This window comes from Orycteropus afer, unplaced genomic scaffold (genome assembly GCF_000298275.1).
Source record: "Orycteropus afer afer isolate SDZICR_OR568_19922 unplaced genomic scaffold, OryAfe1.0 scaffold00019, whole genome shotgun sequence".
NCBI lineage: Eukaryota > Metazoa > Chordata > Mammalia > Tubulidentata > Orycteropodidae > Orycteropus > Orycteropus afer.
The window spans coordinates 2,476,039-2,496,958 of record NW_006921606.1 but is presented as its reverse complement, the minus strand read 5'-3'; the positions used below and the strand labels follow the sequence as shown (position 1 = coordinate 2,496,958).

The following is a 20,920-nucleotide window of genomic DNA, read 5'->3' as shown; positions in this document are numbered from 1 at the left end:
TTTTTTTTTTTTTTCCCCCAACCTATCTAGGAATTTTCCCTCCCCTCCTCTCCTTCCCTGGTAACCAACAAAGTTTCCTTCCATGTATAAACCTTTCCTTGACTTTTTACATTAGTGGACTAAAACAGTATTCGTCCTTCTGTGACTGACTTACTTCACTCAGCACACTGTCCTCCATGTTTGTCCATGTTATGTGGTGTTTTGTAGATTCTACATTATTCTTTAGTGTTGCACAGTATTCCATCGTTGGTGTATACCAGTTTATCCATTCCTTAGCTGACCGGCACTTAGGCTGTTCCCATCTCTTTGCCATTGTGAATACTGCTATGATGAACATGGGTGTACATATATCTATTTATGTCCTGCCTCTCTCTTCCTTAGGATATATGCCTAGTAATGCAATTACTGGATCAAATGGTATTTCTATTTCCAACTTTTAAGGAACAGCCATACTGATTTCCATAGTGTTACATCACTTGACAGTCCCACCAGCAGTGTATGAGAGTCCCAATCTCTCCACATCCTCATCAGCATTTGTTATTTTCTGTCTTGTTGAACTTTGGTATTAGAGCTATAGTAAGATGGTATCTCGTGGTTGATTTGATCTGCATCTAACAGGTAACGATTTTATGTGAATTACATTTATCTATATAAATTCACTGTATTAGAAATTACAGCTGAGAATTAAAAACCAACAAACTAGTAGCTCATTAAAACAATGCTGTCTATATATTTTTTGAAAATAACAATATAATGAGAAGACTGGCATTATTTTGCATTTTCGTATCTCTCTGTGATGTCTGACTTAGCAATCAGTCGATTTCTCATAGTGATTTCAGCATTCCACCTATTACAACATACTGCTATGGTTGAAGGATATGAAGAAATTCTGGAAAGATATAAGGTAGCAGAGGGAGGAGTATCTTAATAGCCTTTGCAGATAATTGTGGGTATCTTTTTTTGCTACTATCCCAAAACTTGAAAAAGTAGTAGTTTCTTAAGTTAGCTTGCAACGTGGTGTCTGAAACCCTATCAACAAACCTTTTTGTATTATCTTATTTGAAAATCCACTGGTCTTGTACTTTGAATGGATCTTTTACCCACAACTGATTTTTCATTTGAAGAAATATTGGTTCAGTGAATTATACATATCATCTAAATCTTGACCCATTTCATTATATAATTAAAAAAATGTATGTATCATTCACTATATCACTATTGATCTCCTCAGGAAACTCTACATACTGGGACACTGCCAAAGTCACATGCTGAACCTAAGTATTCCAAATTACAATTTTTGCCTGAAATCTTTAATTATACTATCAGCAATAAGTACTGTTAGCTGTTTTCCTTGAATGACAGGCTTACTTCATTTATGTTCAAGAAAATATGTTTCTTAAATGAAACAAATATACAAGCGCTTTCCAGAGACAACCATCCAACTTGGGTATGCAGAAGTATCTGCTTCATGTGAACTTCCTATTGTCACCCAAATATTAAGATGTATACTCAAGGAGTGATATCTAAAAAAATTAATTTTTTTCTTTTTTTTTAACTGTATCATCAAGGATGTTCTTAAGTAAAACTGGTACATATATGCCTAATTTGACTGCTAACCAGGTTGACAGTTCAAACCCACTGGCCACTGCACAGAAGGAAGATGGGGCAATCTACTTCCGTAAAGATTTGCTGCCTTGGAAACCCAATGGGGATTGCCTTGAGTCAGAATCAACTCAACAGCAGTGAGTGTGTTTTTTTTTCATAGTGCTAGCAGAGTGCAAATGGTTAGGACACTCAGCTACTAACCAAAGGACTGGAGGTTTGAGTCTACCTAGAGGGCCCTTAGAAGAAAGGTCTGATGGTTTATTTTATAAAAAAAATCTGCCACAACGTAACCCTTACTTACGAAAAGACCCCAGCACCTAACTCTTACTCATGAAAGCCCCCAACCATTTCCTGCCCACTATGTTAATGAAGTGCTTCAGCTCTGCCTCCTGCCCCCATGCTAATAGGGTGCTTTAACCTTATTGGTTCCTGTAACACATACCCTGCTCTCAATCCGGTTCACTGAGGAACAGGAAAAGTAACACTATAAAAACCCTTTTACCCGGGCAGCGCAACTTCTCGGGCCCCTCTCAGGGACCTGTGAACCTTGCCCTGGACCCTCTTGGTGACCCATGAACCTCGCCTCGAGGTGCAGAATAAACCTTTCCTTGCTCTTAAAAAAAAAAAAAATCTGCCACAGAAGACCCTATGGAGCACAGTGTTACTCTGACACACATGAGGTCATCATGAGTCAGAGCTGACAAAGGCAACTGGTGGTAGTGGTGGTGGATGGTGCCAGAAGTACAAATGTTAATACAATTTAAAAAGCAAATAATGCTTTAGTGTTATTATGGAAATATAGGTAGTCTCCAATTCAGTTATACTTTGTCTAAGTATGATGAGTCATACTTAAAGTAATAATTTTTCTTTCATACATTTTATCATTAGTAGTATGTACTGTATTAGCAGGAACTCTGGTGGAACAATGATTTAAGCACTTGGCTGCCAACCTAAAAGTCGGTGGTTTGAACCCACCAACCACGGCATGAAAGAAAGATGAGGCAGTCTGCTTTTGTAAACATTTATAGCCTTCAAACCCTATGGGGCAGTTCTACTGTCTTATAAGGTTACTATGAGTCGGAATCAACAACAACAGGCTTGGTTTTTTGTTATCATTCTCAGATGTTCATTTGCTGGCAAATAATGATCAGATTTATAAAGATACCAATAATAAAAAGAAAAAAAGACATTCTACTTCATCAGAACCAACTTAAGATGGAGTTGCTGGAACAGAACTCTTGCCCTTGTCTTAAGTCGGAAATCATCCATGGACCACACTGCAAGAACCACTGGTCTGATAAATGTCTTACTTATTCTGGAGTAAGGAGTTTTGGTGGTGTAGTGCTTAAAGCATGTGGCTGCTAATCAAAAGATTGATGGTTGACCAGGCGCTCCACAGGAGAAAGATAAGGCAGTCTGGTATCATGATTTATAGGCTTGGAAATCCTATGGGGCACTTCTACTCTGTCCTAAAGGGTCACCAGGGATTGACTCAGTGGCAGTGGGTTTGTGTTTTCCGTTTTAAGAAGAATTAACTTTACCTGAAGAATGTCTGGTCTTTGTCCCTAGTTCCTTGTGGGTAACCTCTGAAGCCTTTGGAATTTCCCCAGTGACTGAAGTCTGTTATTCATGTAGGCTCTAAGGAGAGGATCAAGATGGGGATGGCCATACCAGAAAGACCCACCAAGTAGTGGTGCTCCAGGGAGGGTATGGGAGGGAGGCAGGGCTGGAAGACCAGTTCAATCTCAAGGCTAATGATTTAATCAATCATGCCTATATAATGAGACCCCAATAAAAATTCTGGACACCAAAGTTCAGGTGAGCTTCCCTGACTGACAATACTTCAATACTCAGTGTGCCAGTAGGATGATGGGCTCTGACTCCATGGGGAGAGGGCACAGAAGCTTCCTATTTGGGAACCCCTCTCATCAGACCTCATCCCATGCATCTCCTGTTTTATATCCTTTTTGGTATGATAAAAATTAGAATTGTAACAGTGGTAGTTATGTTTGTGTGTCAACTTGGCTGGCCTGGTTGAATGGTTGGGCAGCTGGTGGTAGTTATTCCCCATGATGAGACTGGCAATCAACTCCATGATGGGATCTACCACAAGCAGCTGAGTAGCTGCTTTTGGGATGTGGTCTGCTTCCTGTATTTAAGGAGAAACCTTGGGAATGGTCTCTAGCCTATGGCATGCTTGGACCCTGCATGTAGCTGTGTCATTGCTCAGCAGCCTGCTATGCTCTGCCGACCTTGGGACTTACAATGGACTTAAGTTAATGGCCTGCTGTGTGGTTTGGTAACATCAGGACTGTGCCTTTTTACCTGTCAATCTTGGGGCTTCTCAGCCTCAGCAGCCAGCAGCTGTCTGAGTGAAGAAATGCCTCTAGTTCCAGTGGGCCGGGAGCAGGAGGCAGAGCTGGACCCCAAGGTTGAGGGGCTTTCACCCAGCCCCTAGAGCCTGGCACTTTGAACTTGGACTTAAAGCCTCCAAACTGTAAGAATAAACTCCTATTTGTTAAGGCCATCCCATTTGTGGTATATTCTTGTCAGAGTGGCACTAGATAACCAGAACAGTAACCATAGTGCTTTTCTGAGTTCTAGGAATTGTTCTTATAGATTATTAAGCCTGATAGGAGAGTAGGAATATCCCATTTTGTAGTCAGAGGTGAGAGTGACTCTGAGAATCCCTCAACTTGCAGCTGGTGCCTTAAATCTTGGGCAAGTTGGCAGTCTAGAAGGCTGTGTGTGCCCATAATCTGTGAAATTCAGCCAACTCTAAGTAGTTGGTGTCAGAGGTCATTTGCACACTCTTAGCTCAGACCTTATTTTCCAAGGAAACTTTTCCTGAGCTGCCAACCTAGGTGTCTAGGTTCAGTATTTTTCACTCACTATTATGGTCTCAGAGTGCTTGGGTGATACAGTTTATACATTCAGCTGCTGCCAGAAAGGGTGGAGGTTCGAATCTACCTAGAGATGTCCCAGATGAAAGGCCTGGGGATCTATTTCTGAAAAATCAACAACTGAAAACCCCTGTTGTTGCTACCACTGAATTGGCTCTGACTCACAGCGACCCTATGCACAACAGAACGAAACATATGGAGCATAATTCTACTCTGACATACTTGATGGCGACTGGTTTTATTATGTTTCCAATGACCAACATGCTGGCTGACACAAAGTTGGTACACAAGTAATTAGAATAGCTAACAATTATCAAAAACTCACAATGTGAGACTCTGTTTGCTAGAGTGATAAACATGCAGTATTTCACTTAGTGCTCCCAATAATCTTTTGAGGTTGGTACTATTATATCACACCAGGTTTAAAGATGAAGAAAGAAGTTTTGCAGGATTAAGACACTTGCGTAAAGATAAAGCAAGAGAGGCTAAGATTAGGGTCCCAGGTTGATTTTTGAGCCTATTTAATGATTAAAGCTGGCATATACATGAATAAACCTCCACATGGTTACCTTTAGAGTTTGGTTTCACTCTATGCTATGAAATAATCATTGCTTCAATTTTCACACAAAAAAACTCACACTCCTGTAACTGAAAAATTACATCAAATACTTCCTTCATCTTCAAAGAGCACTTAAAGGGATTCTGTGCATATTAGGTTAGATGGTAAAGAGGCACTATTGTCATTCTTGAGCCAGAACCTCTAAAATGTTTTCTAATTATTTTCATAACATTAATTTCAATAAAGAACAGAAGGCCGTCTTCTGACCTGATCTGCGTTCTCTGCCAGGTATCTGACCAGACTGCAGCAACCCCTTCAGTCTCTCTACTTCAGCCAGAGTTGATGCATTTGCTATAGCATTCTGGAATAGAAATAGCTAATTAATTTAAACACCAACAAAAAGTCACAGCAACTTTTCAAGTTAGAACATTAAATAGTAGGTACATTGAAATCTGCCCAGAAACCAGATCACACATTTCCAAAATTATAAAGAGAAGTTGGCCCTCTTGTGAAGACAGCAAATAATTATTCCAAGTGCCCTAAAATTTTAGCTAATTTAAGTACTTTTTTGGTATCATATTACTGGTAACTTAGGAGGCAATATTATAAAATTATGATTTCCCACTGATATCCTCAAACAGGATCCACCAGATAGGAAATATTTGAAAGCAAAAACACTGATGCAGCATACCAAGGCAATTGTTCAAAAGTGTCCCATAATGAATGCATTCTGGGAAGATGAGATACAATTATTATGGCCCTGACCTGACTAAGGAACTCTGGTGGCACAGTGGTTAAAGCATTTGGCTGCTAACCCAAAGGTTGGTGGTTCAAACCCATCAGCCACTCCGTGGGAGAAAGATGAGGCAGTCTACTTCCATAAAGATTTATAATCTTGGAAAACCTATATGGCAGTTCTACTTTGTCCAGTAGGGTCACCACGTGTCAGAATCTACTCGATGGCAATGGGTACTATGTTTTTGCTTTTATTGGCCATGGTAAGTATAATTAATTCAAGTCAAAATCTGGTCAAATAGTAATTTTAAACTAGTTTTTCTTTAACAGAAGTATGGCTGATTCTAATAATTGGAAATGGAATCTACACTGTTCAGAACTTGGTTTTGCACCTTGTATCCTAAATTCCATCTCAGCTTTCTTCAATCCAAGTGTCGTAAACATTACCTTAATTGCTTCTACATCCCCTGGAGATGGCCCACCTTTCTTTTTGTCAGTTGGCAAACCAGCACCTGGATTAAAACTTGAGAGGGGGGAAGAATATAACTGTTAAATCCATATCATAGAAATTGCTTCTCTTTTACTTTCAAAAGCTTTTGAAAGTAATTCAACCAGTGTAGTATCTTATCTTTGTTAACAAACTGATACAAGAACTCTCTTCTTCAGAAACACTACGCAGTTCACCTTCCTATAGAGAAAGTAGGATGTATATAGTATCACATTAGGACTGAATATAGAAATATCTGCTTTGCTGACCTGGAAATTTCATGGATGTATGGAACATCAATGGTGTCACCAACCACGAGCACCCAAATTTAATACCACATTAATCATAGCCATTCTGTTCAATTTTGTAGGAGGCAAACTGCCCAACAGTGTTTCTGAAGGTGAAGTGGAGTTAAGTTGGATCTGTATCTTACGTTTTGCTTCTCCTGGCAATATCCTTTGCAAGTTGTGCACCCCGTTTGCCCTTGAACATTTTCTCTGCTTCCTGACGCTCCTACAGCAACACCACACACAGAGTTAATGGAAACAGGAATAGCACATGCATTTAGATGCATTCCTCAGAAAACACGGAAGAAAGCTACCCTGAAATATTCTGGACTGGTTAAAATATCAAGTCATTTGGAATTAAAAGTGGACACATTGGTCTTGCTTTCTCTGGTTAAGTATCCTGAAGTCCCTTCTCCTGGTTCCAAGGAGGGGCCTCTTAAAGAACTAAGAAGGCAAAAGCAAAAAAACTTCCTAAAAAAGAAAGCATTCTAACAATTATAGCTCCTCAAAAATGAAATATTGTAATAAGCTCTCCACCAGAAACACATCTAAGCACCCTGGTAACAGTGTTCACTGTGGCTCTGACATTTTATACTTTTGGAATGACCAATACTATGTAAAAGAGCTTTAACTCAAAGTCCTACCATAAACTCTGCTGTGAAATGTCAAGATCTTCTTTCCCACATTTTAAGAACAAATTAATAGTAAAGTTTACTCAATTAGGCAATTGAGAAAAATCAGTAGCAAAAATATAAAGGAAAACACACAACTCCACAATGACTCCCAATCAAAAGAATACTAATACTTACTTTAAGTTTCACTTTCTGGAAATCCAGTACTCTGATTTGTGGAACTTTATAAATTACATACAGTCTGTAGTGCTTCTTATTTGTTACAGGATTTCGTAGAATACTACAAGAAAAGCAACAATATAATGCTAGACTCATTTATAGCACAGCATTCAAGGCCCATTTTAATAAAGTCTATTGCATGTGTCAATCAAGGAAAATCTCACTATTCTCTATATTTTTCAATTTCATAACAACCAAAGTAATGCTGTTAGGTGTTGTCAAGTTGATTTCAACTCAGAGGCCCCATGTGACAGAGTAAAACTGCCTGATAGGGTTTTTTTGGCTATAATCTTTATGGAATTAGATTTCCAATTCTTTCTCCTGTGGAGTCACTGGATGAGTCTGAACTGCCAACCTTTCCGTTAGCAGCCAAGCAATTAACTGTTGTACCACCAGGGCTCCTTAAGTAACAATAGGGACACTTTAACAGAGAACAGGGGTCCAAAGGAACATTTTCAATATTTATTGTTAAAAGGTACTTTTTTTAGTAAATGATTGTTTAAAAGTCAAGGCCAGTAAATGTGTTATTTTAAAGGACTTTATTAGTTTTGCCACTGCCACAAATAATTTACAAACCTTAGATAAGTCAGTGATTTGAGAGATGCCAAAGGGTCCAGATCACCCTGTAAAATAACCACCACAGGTAAGAATGCTAATAATACATGCTCTAGTTTGATACTTTGAAATAGCAGGTGCCTATGGAGCAAGACCACATTTTGTCCTTTATTTATTGTTCCAGTACCTAGCACACGACTAGCACATTATAAAACTAAAAACCAAACTCACTGCTGTCTAGTCAGATCTGACTCATAGCGACCCCTCCTTGGTTTTCTGAGGTGGTATCACTACGGAAGTAGATTGACCAACCTTCCTTCCAAGGAGGGGCTGATGGGTATAAACCACCAGGCTTCTAGTCAGCAAATACCTTAGGCACTACACTACACCACCAGAGCTCTTACTAACACATTATAGATGCTGAATAAACTGGTGAATACATTTGAGCTTCTTAAAATTAAATCTTTGGCATTAACAGTTACTGTATCAATAGTAGAGAGACAAAAGAATTGATTTCCTATAGCAATCTCCAAAACACTACTGAGCTTACAGCAGTGATTTAGAAAAGAGAGCAATGTTAAAGTTGATATGGCTCTGAACCAAGTTATTCACATAGAGAACCTTAAGTGAACCTGATTTTAAGATAGATCATCTTTCCCAGACAAAGCCCTACATGGGTGGAACTGCTGGCAACAAATCCAAATTGAGTAGGACAGGGATGAAAGAGACAAAAGTTAAAGAGTGAAAATACAAAAGACAAGAGTGAAAGTAAGGGAAGGGAACAGAGCTAGGAATTCTCAGAAAGTACCAGTACCAGCTGCCATCAAGTCAATTCTTGACTCACAGTGACCCTACCGTGTGTCAGAGTAGAACTGTGCTCCACAGTTTTCAATGGCTAATTTCAAGAAGTAGACTGCTAGGACCTTCTTCTGAGGCACCTCTGGGTGGACTTGAACCGTAAACCTTGTAGTTATTAGCACACCAAGTCAAGGGTAGTTTTTAAAAACTACACAAAGACCACCAGAGGGCGCTCCAGAGTGTATGCTAAATGAAATCAAAAGGATGATCCAAAACAGAACAGATAAAAAGTGGTAATTTTATTACATACAGACTAACTCAAAACAAAATGGTGTCTTGTTGGTTTTAAAGAAAGAATAAACACATAACAAACTGGCAGTGAAGTGAAATGTTTAGGGTCCCTGCATTACTTAGGAGGGTAAAGTTATCAACTTATAGAAAGCCCCAGAAACCACAGAAGACAAATTCAAATATACTAGTAAACACTACATTAGAAGACTGGATTAAAACCAACTAATCAACAACAAACTTCCCCAATGATATGTTGTTTTCAAGAGTTAAATCTAAAATATCCAGAAAAGTTGAAAGTAAATTTTGGATGGAAAACATTTATCATGCAAATACTAACCAAAGAAAGTTTGTTTTGGTCTATTAGTATCAAATCAAATAGACATCAAAGTAAAGAAACGTTACTAGAGGTAAAGAGGGTTACAATATAATAAAAGTTTCAGTGTACCAGAAAGTAATAATTTAAAATTTATGTTAAGTAATAATAACCTCAAAATATATAAAACTAAGATTGACAGAACTCTAAGGAGATAAGTCAAATCCACCATCATAATGTGAGATTTTTAACACATCTTCATCAGCTTTAAGTACAATCATAATTTCTCTAACAGCTCCTATCACACAACACATTCTCTAAGAACGTTCATCTTGGGTTGAAAACCTTATACATTTTACTTTAAGGCAGTATGCATTTGGGAAAAGGGTATGTTCCTTGTGCTTGACTGAACCAGATGACACCTGGGCACCAGAGTGGGCACCCTGAGTTGTCTTCCTCACACATTTTAGAAAGGAGATAGCCTCAGAGCGGTGTTTTCTTACTTTTGGAGGAAAGCACCCCTTTGAAAATCTGAGGGAAGCTATGGACTTAGTTCACAGGAAAAGGAATATACTGCTCATTCTAAACAATCACAGTATTAGAGAAAGAAGGTCATAATAATCCATAATCAAGTTACATAAAATCCATGTGATGTTTAAGTGAAAAAAAATCACATATATTTTAAAATTTTCAGTAGCACATTAAAATAGAAGAAACTAACAGGTGAAACTACTTTTAATGTTGTTGAGTGGATTTTGATTCATAGTGACCCCATGTAACAGAGCAAAGATGCCCCATAGGTTTTCTAGGCTGTAGTATCTATGGGAGTAGCTCTCCAGGTCTTTCTTTTGCAGAGCCACTGGGTATTAACCTTTTGGTTAGGAGCTGAGTGCTCAACCAGGGCTCCTTTACTAATTTTAATAACATATTTTATTTAATTCAATATCTAAAGAATTATCATCCCAATGTAATCAACATAAAATATTGAGATAGTTTATATTATTTTATGGTACTGTTGTCAAAATGCAATGTCTATTTTACACTGCTAAAACATCTCAATTAAAACTACCTGTATGTGGCTAAAAGCCTTATGTGGTACAGTGATTAGTGTTTGGCAGCTACCCAAAGATTAGCCTCTCTGCAGGAGAAAGATGTGGCAGTCTGCTTCCATAAAGATTTACAGCCTTGGAAATTCTATGGGGCAGTTTCTGTCTTATGAGTCGGAATCAGCAACACATTTGGTTTTGGTTAGTGGCTACCATAATGGACACTGAACTTCTAGAAAACAACATAGGAGGGATTTTTAATGACCCTTGGGCAGGAATAGCTTAAATAGAACATCAAAAGCACTAACAGTAAGGGAAAAGTTTGATAATTTGGACTACACTTAAATTTGGAACTTCTCTATCAAATACCCTAAAAGGCAAGCCGCAGAGCAGGGGGAGATATTTGCAATATATATAACCAGATCTTGAATTGAGAAAAAGGTAGATATAATTCACTGATCCCCCCCACCAATTTTCTATAAGATGTATGTAGTACCTTTAACCCCTGCCACCAATATATTTCTGCTTGTTCAACTTACCAGTTCCACAAGACTGTTGTTGGTGAGAATGAGTTCTGTCAAACAGGGTAGGGACTGATCAAGTCCCTCACCTATACGGCTAAAATAAAAATAGAACGATTATTTTAATAAAAGTGAAAATCAAGTAAGCTAATGATTTGATCAAAGTCCTTACTCCAAAGATTAAAGGTTTCAGTGTTGGAAGGAACCTTCTCTAAGGTTCTTCCAACATTCCAACATTCTACCTCACCAGAGGTAAATGAGGTACTTTATTCAAGGCTGTGAGATTGACATGATTTTAGAACCATGCCTCCTGAAAGCTAACCTAGGACTCTCTCCAATACCACAGTCCTAGTGAAATCTAGGAAAAAGAGAGACTCCTGAGTAGAACTAACTACTTAACAGTTCACTTTATGACTTTTCCAGGCATGTTGCACAGAAACACACGATTCTGCATTCACAGTTCAGCTACAAGACATAACAACAACTATACTATAAATGAATAATTTATGTGAAATATGCTTATTTTAAAAACGAAAACTATACCATCCAGTACTTCCTATAGACATTTATCTATAGATCTCCATTAACTTTTCCCTATATTCTAGAAATCAGTTGTCATTAAAGAAATACAAATGCCAGAGGACATGAAGTAAGAGACATTCAAAACACACTTACCATATTCTGTTGTTGTTCACTAATAATGTTTTCAGTCTTCTTAACAGAGGAAAACCATCCAGTTTTCTGATTTCATTGTCAGAAAAATCAATAGCATCAAATTGGTCTAAGGTAGCACCTAGATTCTCAATGACAGGAATTTTATAACCTGTTTAAAAAAAAATGAGGGGGTAGGAAACAAGAAGTTATATTATCCTAATTTAAATGTACTCTGTAACACTGTTTCATGGTAATTTTACTCAGGTCTTTCATTCATTGAAGTGTTTCCCTGACACTCAGGATGCATCAAACATTGTGCTAAGTACTAGAGATGAGATGTTGAACAAGAAGTCACAGGCCCTAGCTGCCAGGAAGTATACAACCTAGCAGTGGACATGGAGATGACAATGATGATGGCAATGAGAACAAGTGCAAGGGCTATAGTAATGAGGGTACCAAAACCAGATCAATCAAGCCGATTCTGACTCTTAGCAACCCAAGGCTGTAAATCTTTACAGAAGTAGACTGCCTTACTTTCTACCACAGAGTGGCTGGTGGGTTTGAACCACTGACCTACTGGCTAGCAGCCAAATGCCTTAACGACTACACCACTGAGCATACTTACTGATTGTAGTGGTTATGTTTTTGTGTCAACTTGGCTGGGACTGTTTGAGTGGAAGGTGGTGGTAGTTATTCCCCATGATGAGACTGGCAATCAACTCCATGGTGGGATCTACCACAAGCAGCTGAGTAGCTGCCTTTGGGATGTGGTCTGCTTTCTGTATTTAAGGAGAAGCCTTGGGAATGGTCTCTAGCCTATGGCATGCTTGGACCCTGCATGTAGCTATGTCATTGCTCAGCAGCCTGCTATGTATGCTCTGCTGACCTTGGGACTTACAATGGACCTAAGTTAATGGCCTGCTGTGTGGTTTGGTAACATTGGGACTGTGCCATTTTACTTGTCAACCTTGGGATTCTCAGCCTCAGCAGCCAGGAGCTGTCTGAGTGAAGAAACACCTCTAGCTCCAGTGGGCCAGGAGCAGGAGGCAGAGCTGGACCCCAAGATTGTGGGGCTTTCATCCAGCCCCTAGAGCCTGGCACTTTGAACTTGGACTTAAAGCCTCCAAATTGCAAGAATAAACTCCTGTTTGTTAAGGCCATCCCATTTGCAGTATATTTCTTGTCTGAGTAGCACTAGGTAACAGACACGGATAATATCACTAATTACCATTTATAAGAATATTTACAAGGTGCTTCACATTGTTTAAGGAGCGTATGTGGTTTTTCTCATTTTCCCCTACAAGTTAAGACGTAAGTTCTTCATTAAAAATGAGGAAATGGAAGCTCTATGACTTAATCAAGGTTCTACAGCTGTGCTAGATCTAGAAGGAAAGAAATCTAGTGTTTAAACATAAAATTCGGAGTTGTAAAGTTTGTATCACAGCAAATACTGCTGTGTATATTCTCAAGAACAAAAATATATACATACATTTTTACAAAGTAAATATTGCACCAAATCTAGTATCCTCAACATGGGTGCAATTCTGAAACAGAGATAAGGCAGAGAGCCACATGCACCAAGATAGTGGGACTGCTGAGTTACCAATGAACTGAAACTTTGTTTAAGAAAGGTGACTTCAACAAAATGAAAGCACTGAGATTTCCCCAAAGTCAGCAAGGTATCTAAGCAGAAAGTAAGAACAATGATGCTCCCCAGATGATATTCCATATAGCAAGACCAGAACTGGATAATCTTGATTCCCAAAAAAGCTGCTCTTCCATCCTTTCTGAAGCCATCTCCTGAAATGCTAACTAGTTAACTGCACTTCCACTTTCTTATCAAGCCTAAAGCCAAACCCACTACCATAGAGTCAATTCCAATTCATATCGACTCTGTAGGGGAGAGTAGAACTACCCCACAGGGTTTCTTAAGGCCCTAAATCTTAACGAAAGCAGACTGCCTCAACTTTCTCCTTCTGACAGTTCGAACTGCCAACCTTTTGGTTAGCAGCTCAACGCTTTAACCACAGCGCCCTTGTCTAACTAAACCAAAAATCCAAACTCACTGCCGTGGAGTCGTATCCAACTCATAGCGACCCCTCCTCGGATTTCCGAGGCGGTTATCACTATGTAAGTATATTTCCCAATCTTTCTTCCCAGGAGTGGCTGGTGGGCTTGAACCGCCAGGCTTCTGGTTAGCAGTACGCCATGAGAGCTCCTCCTAATCTAACTAGCGGTGAAATACCCATAGGAATCAGAATAGTTCTGTCTTCCACCACCTACACCGTCGGATTCATTGAACAGTTCAGTGCCCTGTGGTGGTAGTTAGAACGATCCTGGACCAAGTCTTAGTTAAACACTTCAACTTTTAAAATATTTTGATGAAAGGCAAATATAAGGCAATAAAAGCTAACAAGAATATTGGAGAAAGGAAACAATCGCTTTTGTTCCTGGATTTAGTTTCCTTCTTCATAAGTTAGGGATAATTAACTCGCATCCGATATATTTCACAATTATTATTTTAAAGTATTTACTGACAAGCAACCACTCGTCCTGCGACAGAGTTACAACCATTAAGAAATGTATTTTCCCGGCCCTCAAGAAGTCCAAACTGCCAAACACGCCACGCTGCCTTATTTAGGCTTATCTTATTAAGGGTATGGGTGAGAAAGCAGTTAATTCAGTCACGTGAGTAGAAGAGGGGTTCTCAGGGGAATATAATAGGGTGGTCTTTCGGAAACATGGGAACAATCCCTCAAGAAACCCACGCTCCGCCACGCTGGCGGACGCCGTGGTTGGCCCAGCCCCGCTCCAGATCCAGAATGATGGCGCCATAGGCACACGCAGAAGGGCGCGACCACGAGGGCCCACTACGGCTTGCCAGATCCCCAGACACACCTCGGAGGTCCAGCTCTCGGTCCCGTACGGCGTTGGTGTACTGCGCCGCCTGCTCTATCAGCTCCGCGGTCAGCTTTACCATCCTGACGGCACCCGCCTCCCGGCTCTACAACCCAGTGTTTCCCGCCGACGAGACGCCCCAGCCTGCCCCGCGCCTCGCCGCCAGGCAGCACCAATCGTAGCAGGCGCATGCGCTTGCACCTCGACAACGAAGCAGAAGCAATCGAAAGGCCACGCCTCCGGCTCGTTCTTTCCGAAGGGCCTGGCGCACTTTGAGGACGTAGCTAGGTTCGAGTTAACTTCCTGGGCCGTAGTTGGCGTATGGTGGCACCCTGATTCGAGGCATATATGTGTGATGATCAAAAGCTGGTGATGCAGCTCCGGTTCTCATGTTGTACCGTGGGCCAAAGGCCAGCACCAGGACAGGAACCATAAGTTCTGGACCCTTTAGTGAATCCCACAGGTCCCCTCCTCCTGAGTGGAGCTAGGACAGCTGTAGCTGTCCTCGTGTGTATTGTTCATTTCAATAACTTCTTTAAGTGCCTATGCCAGTCTCTTGCCCAGTTTCCCCCTTTATTGGGCTGTCTGACTATTATTATTGATTTGTGGGAATTATTTATATATTCTGAATATAAGCACACTCTGGCCTGTCTTGGGAGCTCTGGTGGCCTAGTGCCTAAGGCATTTGACTGCTAACCAGAAGGCTGATAGTTCAAACCCACCAGCCACTCCTCAGAAGGAAGACTGGGCGCCCTACTTCAGCTGGCTTGTCTATTTCACTTTTAATGATGTCCTTTGATGATCAGAAGTTTCTAATTTTTAAGTAATCCAGTTTAGAAGCTCTGGTGGCATAGTGCCTAAGGCATTTGACTGCTAACCAGAAAGCAGGCGGTTCAAACCTACCAGCCACTCCTCACAAGGAAGATTGGGCAATCTACTTCCTTAGTGATATCGTCTCCAAAAGGCAAGGAGGGGTTGCATGAGTCAAAATCTACTCCAGGCTAGGGGACTGCTTCTGTGGAGATATATAGTTTTGGAAACCCTATGGGGCATTCTACTTTGTCCTGTAGACTTGTTTTGAGTGGGAATCAGGTTTGGGCAGTTCTACTTTGTCCTATAGAGTTGCTATGAGTTAGAATTGGGTTTGGTTTTTGTGGTTTCAAACAGAAACTTATTACGCTTCAGTAATAACTATATGTTTTCCGCTCCCACCTGTCACTGGTAACCACTAATGAACTTTGGTTTTTATGCATTTGCCTATTCTAGATATTTCATATAAGTGGGTCATACAATATTTGTCCTTTTGTGTCTGACTTATTTCACTTAGCATAATATCTGTTTGAGTCTCTGCATTCAATTTTTTTGGGTATATATATATATATATGTGGAATTACTAAGTCATGTGATAATTGTATGTTTAACTGTTTGAAGAATCTCTAAATTATTTTACATAGATGCCATACCATCAATACCATTTTACATTTTCATCAACTTCTCCCCATCCTGATCAACACTTGTTATTTCAGTTTTTCTGATATTAGCCATCTTAAAGGATGTGAAGTGGTATTTCATTTTCATTGCATTTTCCTAATAATTAATGGGTGGAAAGGCCTATTGATCTATATTTGAATATCAGACAATGAATACCCTTTGGATCATAGCAGTCTCATCTAAAACTGTTTGTGGGGATGGTGCAGGATGGGCCAGTGTTTCATTCCATTGTTCATGGACTCACCATGAGCTGGGGATCATGGTGAGATGATGGCGACTAACAACAACAACCAAAATTAACAATGTTGAACATCTTTTCATGTGATTACTGCCATGTGCCTAAGGCATTTGACTGCTAACCAGAAGGCTGGAGGTTCAAACCCACCAGCTACTCCTTGGAAGGAAGATTGGGTAATCTACTTCCCTCATAATACTGCCTCAGAAACCCAAGGAGGGGTCACTATGAGTCGGATCAAACTCGACCACGGTGTTTTTTTTTTTTTTTAATATCTTCTTTGGAGAAATGTCTGTTCAACTCTTTTGTTTTTAAATTGAGCTGTTTTTGTTTTTTTGTTGATTTGTAGGAGTTCTTTATATATTCTGGATAATAAGCCCTTATCAGATGTATTGTTATCAAATATTTATTTCTATTCTGTGACTTGTTTTTGTTTTCTTGGTAAAGTCTGTATAACACAAAAGTTTCAATTTTGATGAAGTCATTTATCTATTTCCTCCTTTGTTGCTTGAGCTTTTGCTGTCATATATAAGAATTGTCAAAACAAGGTTTTGAAGCATTACTCCTATGTTTTCTTCTAGATTTTTATGAGTGTAGTTCTTATATAAGGTCAAAGTTTTATTTTCTTAATTTTTATTGTGATTTGGGTTAAAGTTTCCAGAGCAAATCCGTTTTCCAAACAGCAGTTCATACACATTTTGTTTCATGACATTGACTGCAATCCCCATAATGTAGCAGCTCTCTTCCTACTTCCTTCTTGTATTACCTCTTCCTCTGTCCTTCTTTCATATGAATTCCTGCTCCCTGAGCTATCTCCCTGTGCAAATACTGCTCTTATAATCTCCCATGACTGATTGTTCTAAAGAGTGTACCTTCCTGGTGTAAATGTTCACCTTATATAACTGTCCGTTGATTTGCTGGAAACCATGGGAATAAGTAAAATTCCAGGCCCGAAGGGTGACTAGGGGCCATAGTCTTAGGGATTTCACCAGTCTCTATCAGACCAGTAAGCCTGGTATTTTTTTTTTTTCAAATGATTTTGAGTTTTGTTCCACATTTTTCTCCCACTCCATCCAGGATCTCCTGCACTGATCTCTTTCTGAGTGGTTGACAGTGTACTGGGCACCAACTAGTTCTTCTGGTTTCACAGTTATGTAGGCTGAGGTTCACATGGTCCAATAGTCCCATGGACTAATTGTTTCTATGTGTCTTTAGTTTTTTTCATTCTTCTTTTCTCAGATAAGGAGAAACAAATTGTTGCATCTAGATGGACACTTGCAAGCTTTTAAGATCCCATTTGCTACTCACCAAAGTAAGATGTAGAATGTTTTTTTGTAGTGTGTTATGACAATTAAGCTTGATGTCCCTCCCCGAATTGTGAGCTTGGTGCAGGACCAAATGGTGTTTCATTCTGTTGTACATAGGGTCACTATGACCTGGAGCTGACTCAATGGCACCTAATAGCAACAATGATAGTGAACATTTCTTCATGTGTTTGCTGGCCACCTGAATATTTTCTTTGGTGAAGTGTGTGTTCATGTCTTCTGCCCATTTTTAAAATGGATTGCTTGTCTTTTTGATGTTGAGGTGTTGGAGATTAAGTCCTTTGTCAGATATATCATTGCCAAATATTTTTTCACAATCTGTAGCTTCCCTTTTGACTCATTTGCAGAAGCCTTTTGAAACTCAGCGGTCCCAAGCTCATAGGTCAACAACTCGTTCCCTTAGGGTGGTTGGCTGTGGCTAAGAAGTTATCATAACTTTGTCCCCTGTTGTATTTATATGGACATTCTTACAGCACATGCAAATATGTATGTAGGAATATTGTCTGCCAACCTTTTATATAGTCATGGGTATATTCCCTTATGCCTAAACATAACTGATCATTCATCCTGTTTACCTATGTATCTATTCTTAGATTAATGTTTATTACTGATAATGCAGTATTGTATATGTAAAACTATTTCTCTCTGTTGTTTCTACCTCATCTGTACCCCTCTGCGTCTTCTCTTTCCTTAGTATTATTATAGTGTTGGTCACTCACTTTTGGTATATTGCCTTTTCCTTCACCCAAATCAATACTTGTCTCTTATGTATGTAGCAATTTTCCTTCCCCTCCTGGTAACCAACAAAGAAAGTTTCCTTCCATATATAAACCTTCCCTTGACTTTTTGCAATAGTGGACTAATACAATATTTGACCTTCTGTGATTGACATATTTCATCCAGCATAACATTCTCCAAGTTTATCCCTGTTATGCAGTGTTTCTTGGATTTTTCAGAGAAATTTATCTTAGGAAAATGGCTCACACACTTATAGAAGCTGGCAAGTCCAAAGTTCTTGGATCAAACGTCAAGCTGGAGGCTTTTCCCAACTCTTGCAGCTGCAGGGTCCGAGGAGCTCAAGGTTGGCAGGCAGTACACTGGCTGTTTACTCCAATGAATGACAAATCCAAGATCTCCAGGCTGAATGGTGGATTTTTCACTCACGGACAGTTGTAGGCAGCACAACAGAATCCTGATCCACAGAACAATGTCTCTTTTCCCAGGGTGTCCATAAATATACTGGAAGCAGGCCACACTCCCAGCAAAACTCCCTTTCCATGAATTGGCTGCTCAAAACATATTCATCTGATCCCATCATGGGAATAACCACATCACAACTGCTTAAACGGCACAGAATTATGGTCTAGCCAAGTTGACACACAGCTCCAACTATCACAGTGCATTTTAGGTTATGCTTGATAGTCTATTTATGCCATAATTAGGGCCCCTATGTTTGCACCTATTTTTCCTTTGATCAGTTTTATGGTTTTAGATTTCAATGTAAGTCTTTGATCCATCTGGAGTTAGTTTTTGTGTATGGTGTGAAGTGTGGATCATGTTTCATTTTTCTGCAAATGGATATCCAGTTTTGCCAGCACCAGTTGTTAGACTATCTCATCCCCATTTAATGGATTTAAGTCCTTTGTCAAAGATCAGCTGACCATAGGTGGGCTTTCTATTTCTGAGTTCTCCATTCTGTTCTGCTGGCCTGTGTGTCTGTCATTGTTCCACTACCAGGCTGTTTTGACTACTATGAGTGTATGGTATGTTTTGAGATCCAAGATTGTGAGATCTCCTTCTTTGTTCTTCTTCAGTAGTGCTTTGCTTATCTGAGATCTCGTTCCTTTCCATATAAAATTAGTGATTGGTTTTCCCATGTCCTTAAAGAATGTTGATGAGATCTGCGTTGGGATTGCATTGAATATATAGATTACTTTGGGTAGTATTGACACTTTCATAATGTTCAGTCTTCCTATCCATGAGCATGATATGTTCTTCCATTTATGTAGATCTCTAATAGTTTCTTTCTTTTTTTTCTGTGATCTGAGAAGATGCTTTGCAGTACTTCAATGTTTTTAAATTTATTAAGGCTTGCTTTATGGCCTAACATATGGTCTGTCATGGAGAATGTCCCATGTACACTGGAAAAGAATATATATTTTGCGGTTGTTGGTGAAGTGGTCTGTAGATGTCTATAAAGTCAACTTGGTGGATTGCATTGTATAGTTCTTCTGTCTCTTTCTTGGGTTTCTTTCCAGTTGTCTTTCATTGAAAATGGTGTATTAAATTCTCCCACTACAACTGTGGAGTCATCTGTTTGCCTTTTCAACTCTTTGAAACGCTGATTTATGTATTTTGGGGCTCTTTCATTGCATCCATAGATATTTGATATAGTTATATCCCATGTACACTGGAAAAGAATATATATTTTGCTGTTGTTGGTGAAGTGGTCTATAGATGTCTATAAAGTCAATTTGGTGGATTGCATTGTATAGTTCTTCTGTGTCTTTCTTGGGTTTCTTTTCAGTTGTCTTTCATTGAAAATGGTGTATTAAATTCTCCCACTACAACTGTGGAGTCATCTATTTGCCTTTTCAGCTCTTTGAAACGCTGATTTATGTATTTTGGGGCTCTTTCATTGCATCCATAGATATTTGATTTAGTTATATCTTCTTGTTCAATTGATCCTTTAATCATTATATAATGTCCTTCCTTGTCTTGTATGGTGGTTTTCGTGTTAAAGTCAATTTGATCAGAAATTAATATTGCCACTCCTGCTCTTTTTTTGGTTGCCATTTACTTGATATATATATTTTTCCAGCCTTTTTTTTATTATTATTATTGTGATTTGGGTGAAGTTGTACAAAGCAAATTAACAGCAGTTCACATATACTTTGTCTCATGACATTGATCACAGTTTACCACAGTGCAACAGCTCCCCTCCCAGCTCCTCTCCATAGTTACCTCTTCCCCGCATCCATCCCTCCATGGACTGCTGCCCCCTGAGCTGTCTCCCTGTGCATAAGCAGCCCTTCTTTCTCCCATGGTTGTATTCTCCAAGGAGAGTATCTATTTGAGGTAAATGTTCAACTCATATGCCTGTCTTTTGTTTGGCCGGAAACCACAGGTGTGAGTTCAATTCCAGACTTGAAGGGCAGTTAGGGGCCATAGTCTCAGTGATTCCACCAGGCTCTATCGGACCAGCAAACCTTGTCCCCCCCTCATTTTTTTCCTCAAAATGATTTTGAGTTTTGTTCCACATTGTTCTCCTCTCTATCAAGGATCTCCTACATAGATCCCCTTCCAAGTGGATGACAGTGGTAGCCAGGCACCATCTAGTTCTGGTCTTGTAGCCATATAGGCTGC

The 20,920-nt window shown here is 39.5% G+C and overlaps 1 protein-coding gene across 1 annotated transcript in view; it reads right to left on the bottom strand.

Annotated features, from left to right (window-relative positions):
• Positions 1–14,585, bottom strand: part of SNRPA1 (small nuclear ribonucleoprotein polypeptide A') — a 16,161-nt gene extending 1,576 nt beyond the window's left edge. The window contains exons 1-8 of the mRNA XM_007959933.2: positions 14,504–14,585; positions 11,627–11,774; positions 10,970–11,048; positions 8,004–8,050; positions 7,386–7,488; positions 6,723–6,802; positions 6,250–6,325; positions 5,335–5,428 (exon numbers count right to left, since the gene is read on the bottom strand). Coding sequence (XP_007958124.1) covers positions 5,335–5,428; positions 6,250–6,325; positions 6,723–6,802; positions 7,386–7,488; positions 8,004–8,050; positions 10,970–11,048; positions 11,627–11,774; positions 14,504–14,585 — 709 coding nt within the window. The remainder of the gene's footprint in view (positions 1–5,334; positions 5,429–6,249; positions 6,326–6,722; positions 6,803–7,385; positions 7,489–8,003; positions 8,051–10,969; positions 11,049–11,626; positions 11,775–14,503) is intronic.
• Positions 14,586–20,920: the final 6,335 nt, after the last annotated feature.